Source organism: Lepisosteus oculatus, chromosome 11, assembly GCF_040954835.1.
Source record: "Lepisosteus oculatus isolate fLepOcu1 chromosome 11, fLepOcu1.hap2, whole genome shotgun sequence".
In the NCBI taxonomy this organism is placed as follows: Eukaryota; Metazoa; Chordata; class Actinopteri; order Semionotiformes; family Lepisosteidae; genus Lepisosteus; species Lepisosteus oculatus.
This window is the reverse complement of record NC_090706.1, coordinates 2,664,259-2,680,265: the sequence shown is the minus strand read 5'-3', so window position 1 is coordinate 2,680,265 and position 16,007 is coordinate 2,664,259. Positions and strand designations below refer to the sequence as shown.

The following is a 16,007-nucleotide window of genomic DNA, read 5'->3' as shown; positions in this document are numbered from 1 at the left end:
ACTCAGTTCTGTCTGTGAGTCTCGCATGACATGAATGAGATGTGGACTCATAGACCTCTATACTTGTGGACTCAACAGATACAGGAAAGGCAGAAGATTTAGTGGTAGAAGTAGTAGAAAACTACTCATCTGCGTAATAGGCTCCCAGTGTGACTGAACTGATGTTCATTGAGAGTGTTGTATAAAGTAATTTATTGATGATTTTTAACTTTGATTGGAGTTTCCCTTTGTGTGATGTATCAGTTAGGGGGTGCATGATTGTAGAGCAATGTTCCAGCATTAGTCCTGATTACTCTGGGCCTATTAATGCAAATTAATAAATCATTAAGTCTTCGCTCCTGACGGGCTGTTGTTTAGCCAGCTGAGCAAGCAGAGATCTCTCTAGACTGTGTGCTGTGCACAGTCAATTAGTCAACAATTAATGAATTAATGCAGCCCAGCCATAACAGTGCTTTCCTTGTGCCTTGGCAGTTCCTGAAACACTAGCCAGGCCCCTGGACTCCTGCGATAACCAGGAAGGGTTGACGAGGTAGATTCTCCGAAACCGGGAATGGATAACCCCGAGGAGTGAAACGGGCTAAACCGGCTTGTCTTCCTGTTTTTTTAACAGGTTGCTGCCTGTTTTCAACTGACTCTACTGGAAAAAAAAAACGACTGAAAGACAGGAAAATGTTTTGCATAAAAGACGTTCAGTCCTCTTTCCCATCTTCTGACCTGGATTATATTCAGCAAAGCAGTGTCTGATGTTTTTAACTACTTTGGGAGCTACCTTTTGGGAGTCCTGGGAAGAGAGTTATTTCTCTGTCTATTTGCCTTTCCTGTCTCTCCTCACTCCAGCTCTCTCTGAAGGCTCTTACTTGATTGGATTTGGTTATTCTGCCAACTTGCATTCCCCTTAGACTGTTTCTGGGGGGGGTTGTGATTTCGATTGCCGTGATCTCCACTACGTGGACTTTCCCACAGAACTACTCATCTCCCACGGACCCTGCAGATCCTGCTGCAGATCAGCCCGTCTCTGCTGGTCCCAGGCTCCCCGAGATGAACTGGCAGTGCTCAGCAATCTCAGTCTTAGTACTGGGGCGCAGGCCAGTCCACCAGGAAAATAAAAATGTGGGCGAATTAACTGCGCTTATTACTTTAAAATTGTTAGGCCATATTTTTAGCATTTGTCATTTGTGCATGTGGTTTACTGGGAAGACGTGTGAGTAAATAAGTAAAACACTGAAGTTCTATTTACTAATGCAGTCGGGTCTTCACACCCCTGTGGGCAACGGGACAGCCTGTTTTATCTTGGTGTCACTCAGGTCTCCGCCAGCCTATCCCGGGTGGGAGGAGGGCTCTTGGAGTCCTCAGCTGGGAAGTTTGGTGCCTTCTGGGCCTGGCTGGCACACTGGGGACCTCATCTGGAGTCTAAACAGTGTGTTAACCTGAGCGTGAGAGGCTGTGTGGGAGGAGACAGCTGTCCTGCACAGCATGGTGATGACACAAGAGCAGTCAGCAAACCAGGGGAAGCATCGCCCAATAGTGAAGAACTGAAAACCACTGTGAAGGGTTCCGAAAGGAGAAAGGTTAGCAGATTAGGCGAGAGTGACAGAAACACAGTAGTGTGGTTTAAGACAAGGAAAATCAGAATAATTACTCAGAGATAGTAGCAGCAATGTTATTTCAAACCAGTGGCTCCAGAATTCAAAAGCTTCTCTAGCACAAACACAGAAAAAAAAATGCATGACAAGCAAAAGAGCAGAAACTATGAGCAGTCTGCAAAGAATTAAAAATATAGCTCTAGCGCCATGATGGTTAGAATTTTAACAAACCCCTTCGCAGCATGAAAAACAGCAATTGCACAGCAAAAAACAGGCATGTCATTCAAAAATGAATGAGGAAAAAAAAAACTTCACACCTGGAAATAAGTGTCAGGATTTCGTGCCACAGAGTTTGCTTGAATATAAAAATGCCATATTGAGAGCAGATATGGTCTCGGGCCCTATGGAGCCCATGGCTGTAGGAATGGAAAACTGTGTTGATCGCTCCAGGCGGGAAGGCTGACACTTATCTACAAGGGTGTTGAGCTGTGTCATCCAGCGCATTTATCCCAGCTGTGAGTTTGCATCAGATTTTCATTTTGAGACGATTCAGTAATGATGCTTTGCATGCCAGAAATGAAACATAGGAGTCACCTTCATCGTCCACTCAACACTCTTCAGTGGGATTCAGACTGTGGCAGTAAAATTTACCAACACTGTTGTTCGTAATTCTTAGACAGCTCCTACACAGGCTGGACTTACTGTATCCATATGCTGAGAGAATCAACAGTTTACTCAGAGCCAGCTATTATAAAAACTGGCTGTTAGCTTACAAATGGCTGAAAGAATTGGGTTTCTGTATATAGAAGAAAAAAAATCAATAAAAAAGAAGTATATACATGTCTTATAAGACATGTGCCCAGTAATGTACATCTATAATTACATCAGTGTTATATTCTATTACTATACAATTAGATAAATTATACAATAATGCAATTCTAAGGATAAAGATACTCAAACGTGTTTATAATGTACACATACAAGTGATGTCGAGTGACCTCCACATCTTTCTTCAGAAGCAATAAATAGTGCAATACTTAGATCATTTTTAAATTTGAAAAGAAAATATGATTCCTCTGGACATGATAAATATTCCGATAATGGAGGCAAAAAAACGTTCAAGTTCAGGGTGAAAATCTGGTGCAAAGTGGAGACTAAATGCTTCTGAAATGCTGGATCAAAACGAACCAAAAGAAAAAAAAAGAAAAAATAAGAAGCCAATGGTCTCACGTTCAAAGTCAAGGAAAAATATTTGGCCATGCTCAAGTTCGGTGCAAGCCAGCACTTTCAGGAGATTCCCCATGAGCGCCCTGGAACAGAAGAAGGAGAAGCGTGTGGGTGATGGAATGGGCGTGAGGGCGGGGCGGATGGCAGGGGTGGCTGTGGCAGCGGGCCGGGGGGCCGGGGCGCGCCCTGGATGATGCAGACGGAGCGACACAGACACACAGACGCTCTCCCTCTCCCCTCTCTCGGCGTCCCACGAGCCTCTCCGTCCCGGTGCCTCCCAGGCAAAGCCACCACAGAGCCAGGGTCGGGGGGAGCGGGGGCGGGCGTTGGCGTGGTATTCTCACACAGCAGCCCCCCCAGGTGAGGACAGACGCCCCAGCGGGTGCTCCTCGCCTGCAGGAGACGAGGGCTGGGTAATGAGGGGGCGAGGCTGGACACGAAGTCAGAGTGGACCAACCAAGGTGTGCGGAGAACTGGGACGAACGCTGGGTCATAACAAAATCCGTGTGGCTTTGATCAAGGCCTGTGTAGTGGGCAGAACCATTTTACAGGCACAGATCTACATGGGCCACAGCTGGGGCTCGGAAGAACTTTAAAATTCTGAATTTGTCTCAAATCATGTTCTTGAATGGATATATATACACCTGAGACTGAGCAAACGTGCCCTTGATTTGTGTGGAGAGTAGAGTCTGCTCTGCTAGAGATTCTGTAGAGGTCCAGGGTGGAGAGGGATGGGATGGGTTCGAGAAGGACAGGAGAGCGTCTGAAGAACCGCACCACAACATCAACACCCCCCTCCCACCCTCACACTGCACAGTCCTCTGCCCCACCCCCCTCACACACAGACTTACTTTCGAAGTCCAGGAAAAAATGTGGACAGTTCTCTAAATCCTTGCCAAGGACCTTAATGAGGTTCCCCATGACCAGCACACCTGGGCAGGAGAAACAACAGACACATACAGTACACCACCAGAGCACATGGCCCCACAGCAGACCTGGCCTCTCCCCTGCTGCGTGGGAGCTGCCAGTGTTGGCCACGCTGGCACAGTCAGCTCTGAGTGCTACTTTATAATACCTGGAAATACCTTTTAAAAGAGAGCTTTAAACGAGCCACAGCCAACAACGTTTTGGTTTTCAAACTTCATGGAGTCAGGATATTTGCAAGCTCTAAAATGAATGACTTTGGGAGGACTGCTGCTCCTCTAAAATGGCAAAACCGAAAAGACAGTTTGGTAGATCACAGGACAAGAGAAGCCAGTTGCTCTCCTCAAGCAGTGCCCTAAGAATCCCTCCCTTCAACATTCGTCAGGGTGGATGATAATTATTCAGCTTAAGCCGCACCACTCATAGAAATGCTCACTGTGTTAAATTTGAACAGTACATTCACAGTTTGTGCTTTTTCTCACAAATTTACACTCCATGTTTGTTTTCTCATGATTTGTCTTGGGGCTTTACTCTGTTTTTCTCTGTTCCCTGCTGCTCCTCTAATGGATTCCACCATGATGTCAGTGTCCTGTGTATTTACCGGGGTACAGCGCACGACACTGGCACGAGGGAAGTGTGTTGTTCTTATCAGAGACCTTAAAGACAGAGGTGAGAGCAGCGCGGCGTTCACCTGCTGGTGCTGGGGCTGCTGACACAAGAAACGGCCCTGGAGCAGAGTCCCTGACCGGGGAGGGGAAAGGAATGAGGCTGGAAATGAGCGACGCAAGGCGGGAGGCAGAGAGAGGGGCAGGGGGACATGAGCCTGCCGCTGGGGGGAACGCTGAGCACCTCTGCGGTTCAGCAGGACATCAGAATGCAGCACAGAGAGGCAATGCAAGGGTCTGAGCTCTGCGGCCTTGTCAAACAGCAGCCAGTCTCAGGAAAGAGAGGGCCTTTTGAATCCTGGTGATGTGTGGGCTCAGCAGTGGAGGGTCTCGATAACAGGGACTCTAAAAGCAGGGGAAAGAAAGGGGAGTGCTTTGAATTGAGCTGTGAATAGCTGCCTTATGTCTAATAGAGAGCTTGTGACAAGCAGCCTTAGTTAGGTTACAGGAGGCTGCGGGCTCTCTCCGGCTCTTTTGTGGAGCAGGGCAATTCGGTACAAGTCATTCCAGAAGTGAACGCCGTGCCAGGGAGAGCAGAGCTCACATCTGAAGAGAGCGTCCAGGCAGAACGCCTTTGCAGAAATGAATAAGGGATGTTTGTGCTCTAGTGTGACAGGGGTACCGTGAGTCTGTCCCCTGTCCTTCTGTAATGAAAGTGGCTCTGGCTCTACAGGAAATTCAGATTGAGAGCTATGTCATGTTCTTACATTAACAGAGTAAAACATTATTTACCAATTAAACTTCTTTTATGTTTATGGAACACTTATCCGTCAAAGCCAGTGGTAGTCATCCCAAATTAGCCAAGTTAGGGTAAAGGGTGCCGATGACTTGTATGTGCAACTGTACATAGTTAACACATCTTGGGTGGTGTTGGGAAATGAGATCTTTTTTGGGGCTGTGGGATAGGAAACCATTCTTTGAGCATAATTTATCTACTAAGCATAAGGTATATTGTACAAACTCCAAAATAAAAGATCACTGCAATACAAAGAGTGGGGTTCTCAAATAAAATGTTGCTGACAAATTTATGTTTTTGTCAAAAACAGCCTGCAAAGACAGGCTTAGCTCCAGTCATTTCACATACAACATGTAGGAGTAATTCACTGACTTACTCAGAGTTAATAGAATGCTTTAAACACATTCATACAGTTCTGCCCCTGGGCCCACTGAAGTCCGGGGCAATGGATGACAACCCAGTAAGACACAGAAGAACTCAGACATGCAGTCAGTCTTGAGACTCTGCAATATGTGTTCACTCTAATATATCGTAAATACTACGATCGCTCACTCCAATGAGTGCATGCTTAATAACACTAGAAAACAGCAGTTCTTTCTAAAATTTAATAATTTAATTTGTTAAAAATTAGATGTAACTTGTTTGAGGTACTGATGGCTAATATGTAAATCCATATACAGCACTGCAGCGCCTGAAGCTGTATTATAACTCCGTGTGCAGCTGTTGCATGCAGCGCAGAAGGACAGCCTGAAGAATATAGGCGCGCGACGAGGTCGACGCATGACTCAGCCCAATTAAACACAGAGAAGAACCCACTTAACAGCCACCCAGCCCCACAACCAACAAAATCCCCCCACGCCTGAAGAAAACCCTCTGGCAGAAAGTGTGAGGGGTAGCCCTTTCACTTTCACTGCGCACACAGGACGTGAGGCTGAGGAAGGCCATTTCAAGTGGGAGGGAGAGAAACTAGAAAGTGCCTTCCATTTCCTTCTGGGTACGTAAGACCGTGAGATTGGGCCGCGTTAGTCAGGAAAAGGCACTTTGGCTCTCTTTAACTGTGAGATTTCAAATCTGTCACATTCAAATTCATGCACAATTAGCCCAAAGGCACCAAACGCAGTCCTAGCAGTGACCCTCAGGTCCAGCAAACAGAATACATGCCTCACTGTTTTCTGCGTCAAAACTCCAAAACTGGGGCAACTGCACTTGGCCTGGTTTCACGTGTGATAACTCAGCCAAATCACCATTATCTGCTGAGCCAGTGTTGACCATAAGTCGGTTTGGCTCTGGGCAACCGAAAGGAGAGCTTTTGCTGCTCGACACAGCGCAGGCCTGGTGCCCCTTCGGAGAGCTCTAAACGACTGTTTGAGTTCCAGCGTCTGAAATGCAAGCACGCTTTCTTCATTAATGCCCCATCTGTCGAGCGCCTCCGAAGGCCTCAGCCGTTCTGAGCCGATGGAGATGATTCACTCTGTGAGAGGGGAGGGGTGGAGGGGGGAGTTCCCACGCTAAGCGCCGAACCCCCCCAGAGCTGCGGAGCCAGGTCAGCGCACGGCGAGGTGAGAGGGGAAGCCCTGAGCTCTCCCCGGTCACACCAACGTCCCAGCCCTCAGCCCACAGCGGCGGGGCAGCTCCTGGGAGAAGCGCTGCTGTTCTCAGCACCACCAGCACAATTAAAACCACCAGGAGCACCAGAGTGGTGAACTCCCACCAAAATCAATTCAGAGAGACACTTAAAACCTTTTTCTCTTTTACCGTTTGAGCCTGAGAGCAAGAGCACTCCTCCAAACGCTCTTCCTTTGTCTCGGTTTGCGTCACTTACTCTCCTCTCTGGCCCTTCTCCTTCCTTGTCCTTCTGTCCTCTCCCCCCTCCGCGATTCCCCTTTCCCGGTGAATCCCAGCGAGTGTCCGAAGGTGCCGCTTGCAGTGTCTGGGGAGCGAGTACCAGGCGCAAGAGGCACTGAAGGTCTCTGTGAGAGCTGGCTGGGTGCTGAGCTCTCAGCGCAGACCAAAGCCCCACTCGCAACAATCCTTCGCACTTCTCTTTTTCTGGCAACTATTTTTAAAAGGGCTAGCTGCTAGCACAAGCTCTTTTTTCTGTGCTGTATATGAAAGGAGGGGTGTGGGTGGTTGCCTAGTGGACCGTGTGCACCCGATTTTAGATGTGGCTTCCTGTGTTCAGTTCTGAATCATTTATTTCACATCAAAATACGTCACCTTCAAGTTCCTCAAAACTACAAGCAGCAGTTCTCTCTTTTCCTTAAAGGACAAATAACGAGCGTGCATGTGCATTTGAAATTGTGGCTCCGCTGTGTTCCACTTCTGGTAAGTCAGACACGTTTCAGGTGTGCGGTGTGGGAGGCTACACTGGCTGCCCGTTGGAGAATTAGCTGTCCGAAAAAGGGACAGCTCCAAATTAACCTCCACTTTCTGGACCCCGCAGCGAAAAGAGGTCCTGTGCCTCGCTGAGACACACCGAAAACCACCGGCAGCAAGAAAGAAGGAAGTGAAGAAGGAGGACAGAGGACATTTTTTTTACACTAAGGCCTGTTCCCTCCCCGAAATTAGTTTTGCACAATACTTGTGCTCTTAAAAACTCAGACACCAGCGTGCCAGGAACTTCAACAGCAGAGGCCCTGTCAGTGACTGGGATTGTGACAGTGCACAGACTCTTCTATGGGCAGTTGCAGGAGTCAGCACAAGTTGTCATGACCCCGCAGGGGAAATTTAAACTTGATTATGGGTCAGGATGCATCACTGGAATGCTACAGGCACACTGAGCCATACCGCGTTGGCAAGTTTGTTTGTGTCTTGGCTCTGATTGCTCTCAACTCTTTCTCTAGCCCTTGATCCTAACAGAACCATGACTCTGATGTTTTCAGTTTCTTCCACGTCTGAATTTCCTATAGAGGGAAGGGGAGGCTGCAGGGGTTTAGCTACCTTGCTCGTGATATTCTGAACGATCGCTTCACTGCATCAACCGGGGCTGTCTGTGCTGAGTCAGTCACTGCATCAGCTCTGCACAACCTGTAGCCAGCAGGGAGAAAAAGACAGGGAGAAACATGAGACTAAAAATAGAGCGAGAAAATTCAAACGTTACCTTTCTTTGCCTGCACTGCTGTCAGTGTCCTTGCTTGAAGGAGAATGCATATTCCTGGGTGAGCCCCTAAGTCACTGCACCAACCAGACAGGAACAGAAGCCATTCTTCAAGCTTTAAGATTTGTAGAGCGTATTAAAGCATGATCTATAAGCTAGTGCAAACGGGTGTTTTTGCATTGTGTTTCTAAAGGCTTTGATTTCATAGATACCTTTACATAAAGTATATATTGGAACAAAGACCTTTTGCAACAGCAGTTCCAGAGCTGCCACTGCTGCATTCCATATGTCTTTCACAAGGGGAGGTCAGGCCAGTCCATGGATCTGAACATGAGCTCTGATCCAGGAAATACTGCAAAGAGAGGTTTCCTGTTTTCCTCTGTCCTGATCTGTAAAGAGGCACCAAAATGTTCTTTTGTGTTTTTTAGACCCAGGATGCCTTCAGAGTTCACAGATGCACACATGCATTGAGCTTGCTCACCAATTTATTGAGGCCGGTGAATATTGTTTGTTAAAATTACACTTGAGTGTCATTGTAAAAAATGCAGTCTAGCTTTGTCAAGTAATGGTTCAGATTTTCCAGTAAAGTAACTAATTACGCTGGGGGGTGCCAGTACAGGGCCTATGTCGCTCATGAATGTCTTGTCATGCTTGCTGACCTGAGATACTCCTTCCTTCAGCTGCCCCTCTCCAGACCTGCCTCCTGCCTCTCCGTTTTCACTCCCGGATATCCAAAGCACGTTTCACCCACTCCCAGATCCCCGCCACCATGTTGTCTAGTCCTCCGGCCGTGTCCAGGGATCCACGGGGAGAGTGTGGGAAGACTCAGATTCTACCGGGAAGTGCGCTGCAGTTCTGGCTACCTTGCTAACGGACAGGGACAGGGGATGGGCACCGACATCCCTTCAAAATGCAGCCCTACCGTCTAGATTCCGGGAAGCCAGGGATTGGTTTCAGCAGATATTTCAAAGCCAGGCCACAAGCTGTTTCAACACAAGCCCCCCTGGTACCCGATAAGGCCATGAATCTTCTCCCACCAAAGCTGGAATCAGTGCCACACGTGGAATTGATGAACAGCGCATCCGACCCCTTTCAATAAACCCCGTCCCTGGTACATCCAAGCCAGCAGACGCACAGAGAAACTGGAGTGATCCAGATGTGCAGGTCGCAGAACAACCTGCACTGCAGTCTGGTTTTTACTGACATCCTCCCAGCCGGGTGGGAATGATCGCACAGTCAGAATGATCCGAGGTTGTTAAGCAACATACATTTTTGTATTTGTTTTTCGAAAACCCGAGGAACTTGTTTTTTTTTACGAACCAGGGAGGTTTTGCTGCCTAAAAAAAGGGATTCATTTTCAGTTTTGCTGATTTCACTGATCAGAACAGAGGAACTGTTGTATTCTTCTGAAACACTTTCATATTCTCATGAAATTCTTGTTAGATACACAACAATCCTCAGGACATTTTCTCATGGTGATTATCCATGGAATTTTTCCAGTTATCACAACACTCTGTGCTTTTACCTTGACTTTATGTTTTGTTCCTACATTTTACAATGATTTTACCATAGTATACCAGTGTAAACAATTATAAAAGAAAGTGCTTCCAGCTCTGTTTTTACTCAGCTGGCGGGTTTCTGATCCTTCGCGTTCCAAATCTCGGTCAACCAGAACAAAGGCGCAATTTGAGATGTGGTAATTGGCTCAGATATTCTCCACCTGCCTCTCGCACACACAGACGTTGCCAGTGCCAGGCCTGTGATAAGATTTGATAATCCTTTTAATTGCAAATGCAGGCAGGCAAGACGGCATTTAAAGACTGATGAGGCCAAAGCCCGGTTAAGAAGTAGCATTTGCAGGGCTGATAAAGCGAGTGAAAGCCAGCTGTGGATTCAGCTGGGACAAAAGGGCTCAGCTTTGATTTTTAAAATTGCAGAAGAAGCTGAGATCTCATCACAGCAGAAATCCTGCCTGACAAAACCTCTGCTCCCGACACTTTTATTCCAAACTGAGGTTCTGCGAAATCGCTCCCTTGACTCATTCCTCCCCCAATCTGTTTCTATTGTGATACTTGGTAATGACGTTACAGTGCGTCATTTTAATGTAAATTTCTTAGTGCAGTGGGTTCGGGTTTGCCTTTTTTGAAACACGACAAGTCTGCTATTTTTATCCTAAAAGCTCTGCTGCCCATCTCATTATCGGATGAGATCTCTCCTTTTCTGTAGTTTGGAAATATGTGGAGCTCAGCCGTCACACTCGATGAAGAGCAGGTGGTTTCAATTGGTCCTTCTTTCCCCAGAAAGCTCCCTCTGTCTAAGCCAAAAAGCATGATTTTTCGGTCCAGGCGTTCGCTGGGAGACAGGCCCACACACCCAAGCTCCTATAGCTCTTCTGTTCCTTCTGCTTTGATTATGCAGCACAGAGGCAAAGGTTTCTTTGTATTCTGAAATGCTATGTGTTGCTCGCCTCCCACTCCACTGACCAAGCCTCATGGGATCCTCAAGACCTGCAGAAGATTTGCCCAGACCCTTTCCAGGAAGAGTGGGTCCTCATCACGGTCCATGGTTTCCAAGCTGGTGGGCTCATTCAGACGTGCACTTGTGTCTTCCACCCCGGATGACACTTGTGCTTCCCTGCTCGCTGCCTGGGTCCAAGCGTAGAGTCGGCTGAGTGGGTCTCACAGTAGCACTGTGGCCTGAGAAGCCACAGAGACACAGAGCCTGCCTTGAGGAGGAGTCCCTGAGGGCCACAGTTCTTCAGATCTCCAGCACCATGACTAGAGCAGGGTAGTGTTTAACACAAATGCTGAGAATTCATGGTAAAATAATGAGGAATACAGTACAACACGATGCAACAAACCATGGATTTAAAGTAAAAGGAAGGAACTGTGAATACACGGAACAAAGTCATCCGGTACAGTTCCCTGAGGGAAAAGTGAAATTGGATCTTGTGAGTAAAGTTAGAGCTAATGTCCTGTGGACCTTGAAGAGAGTGCCGGTCACCTCTGGACTATGGTGCCCTCCACAATGAAAGAAGCTTCTCGAAACATCAGCTTTTAAATTAGGGACATACTGGATAGTGTTGCGTTAAATAAACCCCCCCAAAAATAGACGACGATTTTAGGAAACCACTGTGTCTGAACATCCTCATTTAAATCTACCAGAGCCAGTCTGAGCTGTACTGCAGGGCAGCATTAGTGAGATATCAGTCCACCTCTTTCATCCTAAGGGTATTTATAACACACATGAAAATGGGAGGTTATTTGTTAAGGAAAACACAAAAAGAGCGTAAAACAAACAACAAGTTTCATTCTAGGACAGTTTAGCCCAATTTGGGCAGAGCCTTTTATAGCAATGCAGTAAGAAATTTTGTAACTCACACCCCATTACTCAACATAAAGGCACATATGCATTCAAACAATTCCTCTGAGTGACACGTACAGAAGAATGATACCATGCACGTGTGGTCATTCATGAACATATATGGCCCACACCTGGATAACATTACTTCTGAAGAACAAAGGTCATGGAAGATAACACACAAGCTGCAAGATGTCTGCGGGACAGGAAATGGCAGGACAGACGAAGGCTTATAGACCAGGTCATTTTGTTTACGTTGTTTCGTGATGTACTATCAATATAATACATCCCCCCTCTTTCTGAAAGGGTGTACTTCTAAAGCAGGCTGGTGTGTCATGGAGCTATCCTGAAAAAATCAATTTCTCTGTGCAGAAAAGGCCAGAAGAAGAGAGCGAATAACACCGCTCATCCAGCAGAGAACAAAGTGGAATTGGGGGGGGGTCTTTGTTGTCTGTCTGTGGCACTTTACTCAGATTAATTCTGGTCAGCGAACAAGATTTTTTTCCGAGAGAGAGCAGCTCTGATTTTTTCCTGTAATTTGCCCTTCGACACAGACTGCCATCCCGGCGAGCGCCCGTCTATCGGGAGTGTTCCCGGGAGGCGGCGTGGCATGCCGGCCAGGGAGCCCGGCTCTGATGTGCGTGTGGCGTGGCAGTGTCGAGGCCAGCGTCGTGGACGCACTGTGCCTCCACTCCAGAACCTGCTGGTTAAACAAGCGATGACACGGTGCCGGCAAGAGCTAAGAGCTCAAGCCACTGGCCCTGGCAAGCAAGCTCCTGAGATAGTCAGCGTTACAAACGATTGCGTAGCAGAAATGTGTGGTTTGAACCCATGGGTGGGATGGGTTTGAAAATGGAAGGCACGGACTAATCCGTGTGGGTGTTTCTGAAGCAGCCACTAGTTTTCATGACCCCTCACGGCCTTTTCTCCTCCTGGACCACACATTCACGCAGTAAGCGATTTGTTGCAATATACTCCCCAAAACAACCACTGTCTCAACCACTGGAGGTCTGATGGCCTGTTTCAATCATACAGTCGGTCGTTCGTTTTGTTACGGCAGAATTACATTCTTATTACACGAACACACATGCTTGCAGCCTCTCTGGGCCGCAACAAAAACCAGCCCAATTGTTTAGGCACAGAAACAGAAGAGAGGCGATTCATCTCCCTTTCCAATCAGAGGCGTTGGCGTTGGAACGGCTGAAGAGAAGCAACCTTTAACCATTAATCAAGCTAAACCTCTACTTCCTGTGTACCAGCTTCGGAGTCTCTACTATTGTTACATACAAGCTAAAGGTGAGCAAGTGCCTTTGTGGCATGAGATTCAACAGGACCCGTCTAGGACGCAGTCGAGCAGGTCTGTGTCTCACCTCATCACCTCCTCACACCTCCTAAAGCGCTAGAGCCCACAAGGAACCCAGCCTTGCACAGGTAAACTCTGTATTATTTCCTTTTTAAATTCACCATGGTCAAGAAAACCATGCAGTTAGATGAAAGAAACCACGAAAAGAAAGGGTGAAAGATGACAAAGCTCATCACGGGCTGCTGTTTGTGTCAGGGGTGGACATGACCATGTGCCTCACGGAAGGATTTCCTGCAGGTTTCCTGAGGTTCTTTTCAACTGGCCCCTGGCTTGGAACTGAAGAGAAGGGTGACTGAACAATTCATATCAGAAATGGAGCACACACCAGTAGCCCCTACTTTCCCAAAGGGTTGGAGTTGCTACCCCCTCCTCTACACTATATATAGTCGGACGTCATCACGTGATCTACTGTGGACGCCAGCCCTGGTGTCCTTTGTTGCCTTCACCTTGGACACACCAGGAGTCGAACTGCACAGAGGCCTAGAGCCGGAGCGCAGTGTGGGTGGAGGTTGAACACCTGACAAGCATCATGTACCTGATGATCATCCAGAACAACACGTGGGGACGGACGTGCCGTAGGGAGGCCGTCGGAGCGTTGCAGATCTTATTTAAATAGCCCAGTGTTTGAAAACACTGGAGATGAATGATGTCCAGCCAGGTCCACAGACATCATAGGTGGATCCCGTTGCACCCGAAAGGAATGGGGTGGTTTTGGCCTTTAGGACCTCTCTAGTTGTTAGGCAGAGCGATCTCTGGGGTGACGAGTTTAGTTCTGAGGGACGTTCACAGATCAACACGATCTGAAGCATTAGCTAAAACCATTAGCTTCCCTGGTGGGCCGAACTACTCACATCAGAAAGTCTGAGTAGTTGACTGATCGAAGGCTTGGCAGGGGAGGGGTAAGTGAAAGAGGCTCCTTCTAGTGGTGGTAACATCTCAAAGCTACGCCAGCAATTGCAATGGAGAATGATTTGTAGACCACGGAAGCCGTCATGCAATGCCCACTTCGGCTCCTTCGAGCCTGACAAGTTACACTCCAGCAGTTCCTAAACCAGCAGGGTCTCTTCGCTTCTCAGTTGTGCCTGATGTCCATTCATTTGTTAGCCTGATTACTGGAGGCCTGAGTGAATCTCTGCCATGTCTCTGCTCGGTGCTACAGCTGTTACCTTTATGCAGAACATCATGAGTTTCTGTAACGCAAGACGTGTGCTGCTAATGACAAAAACTGCAAAGAGGTTTGTTTGTTTCCAGCCAAGAAATTGGAGAAGGGAAAGAAATGCATGATTCTGGACAAATTCCAGGGCGGAAATTACTAAAACAAAGCCTGCCTGCCAACCTTATGATTAGGGCTTTTCGATATTTAATTTTAGTCGTGTGACATTCCTTTAAACTTATCACAGAGTGGGTCTGTTTGATATGTAAAACTGCTAAAACTCTACTAATTATGAAACAAAGCCTGACATGCCTTTTACTTAACATATCAGCCACTGATCACTCACCCTAGAGCCCATTTAACCTGCATATCCGTCTGATTTAAGCTAAAGTGGATTCTCAATGGCTGCTGATTTATTCTCCCCAGCAGTTAAAGGAGACATCCCGACAAATATCGTTTACTGGGATTTAAAAATATAAAAAAGGTTACAAACAGGATAAGGCCATTCAGCTAATCTCTGATGCTTGTTTGCAGCAGTTTTCTGAAAGAAGCTTTGAAACCTGGCTGTGTGAGGTTCATCCAGATTCCCACCACCCTGATGATCCCAAAGCCCTTTGCATGTGGCAGAGCAGCCATTACACCCAACACCGAAGTGCAGTGTCCAATGGGAAGCCCAATGGGGTGGCTCCAGCACAAAATAGAACAAAACACCCTTATTCAAGTAGACAGAACCTCAGTTTAATGCCTCATCTGAAATACGGGCCCTCCTACAGCACCATTCATTGGGATGGAATCTCTGGACCAGAGGAAAAAGTGCCACGAACACCATGTACAGAAAGGTAGTTTATAGTAATCCCAAAATCTCCTAACTCAGTACTGACCAGGCCCTGTTAAGCTTCTGAGATCTTATGAGATTAGACTACATGGTGGTAAGGATTTTCACTAAATTGGGAAATCTTGCTTACTCAGTCACTGTTAATTGAAGCCAATCAAACGGAAATTAAAGAAAATAAGATTGTGATATTCTAATACCTCCCAAATATGGGGGCAGCCAAATGTGGCTTCAAATCCATCTTATGACAGCAGTTCCATCATTACATTAGCAAAGTGATTGCTAATTCATCAAGCAAATAGAGCGCTAGATGTACCCAAGTGCTGCAATACAGAAGGCTGCGAGTTCTCGCAATCGACTAACTTTTTTTCTGAGTTGCCAGTTTAGACCAGCCAATTTTTTAGTTCTGAACCAGGGCTGCTGCAATTCTGCATCAGCATTGCCCTGTACCCCAATGACAGCAAGCTAGCAGCTCCTGAGTGAGCACAGCTGCCCCTGCATCTCAGCCCCAGTCTGTCTGTTCAGTAGTAAAATAAAATAGGTCAGCACCACTCAGATCTGCAGGCCCTTATCTACCTGCTCGCTCTCCACAATGCTAGGCAACAGACTGCCACTTGTGCATAAAAATGCACTGCAGCTACAGAGCTGCAAGATGGTTGAGACAGAGAGACAGACAAAACTGCATGCGGACAGACAGCACGTCTTCGAATTACTCGTACCCTCACTCACTTCCCATGCTTCTCCTGCCTCTGTGTGGGGGATTTAACCCTTGTGCCTGAACGCGAGAACACGAAACGGTACGAGACTGATACCAATTCAGGAAGGTAGAATGCACCAAAAAAAGAGACCGGCATGGAAGTGGCCAGAAAAACAGATAGATTGGGAGAGGCCCCCCTCTATGTGTGGCTGATCGTGCTGGAGCTGTTTCTGGTTATACTGGCTGATATTATTTTGGTTTGGTGTGGAATGGAAAAAAAACAGAACTGCCTCCACAGTTTTTGGCACCGCATTATAATGGATGGAAGCATTCATAATAACAATCCCTTACACTTCTACAGCCCTTTTTG

The 16,007-nt window shown here is 47.1% G+C and overlaps 1 protein-coding gene across 4 annotated transcripts in view; it reads right to left on the bottom strand.

Annotated features, from left to right (window-relative positions):
* The window catches only part of fam49al (family with sequence similarity 49 member A, like), a 32,120-nt gene that overhangs the window by 9,344 nt on the left and 6,769 nt on the right, over positions 1-16,007 (bottom strand). Inside the window, exons 2-3 of one of the 4 annotated variants that reach the window (XM_015348522.2) lie at positions 8,076-8,162; positions 2,814-2,893 (exon numbers count right to left, since the gene is read on the bottom strand). In XM_015348522.2, coding sequence (XP_015204008.1) covers positions 2,814-2,886 — 73 coding nt within the window. In that variant the 5' untranslated portion in view covers positions 2,887-2,893; positions 8,076-8,162. Of the gene's footprint in view, positions 1-2,813; positions 2,894-3,661; positions 3,743-6,957; positions 7,044-8,075; positions 8,163-16,007 lie in introns of those variants that run through there. The other 3 variants (XM_069195400.1, XM_006631226.3, XM_015348524.2) reach the window with 3 other exon arrangements.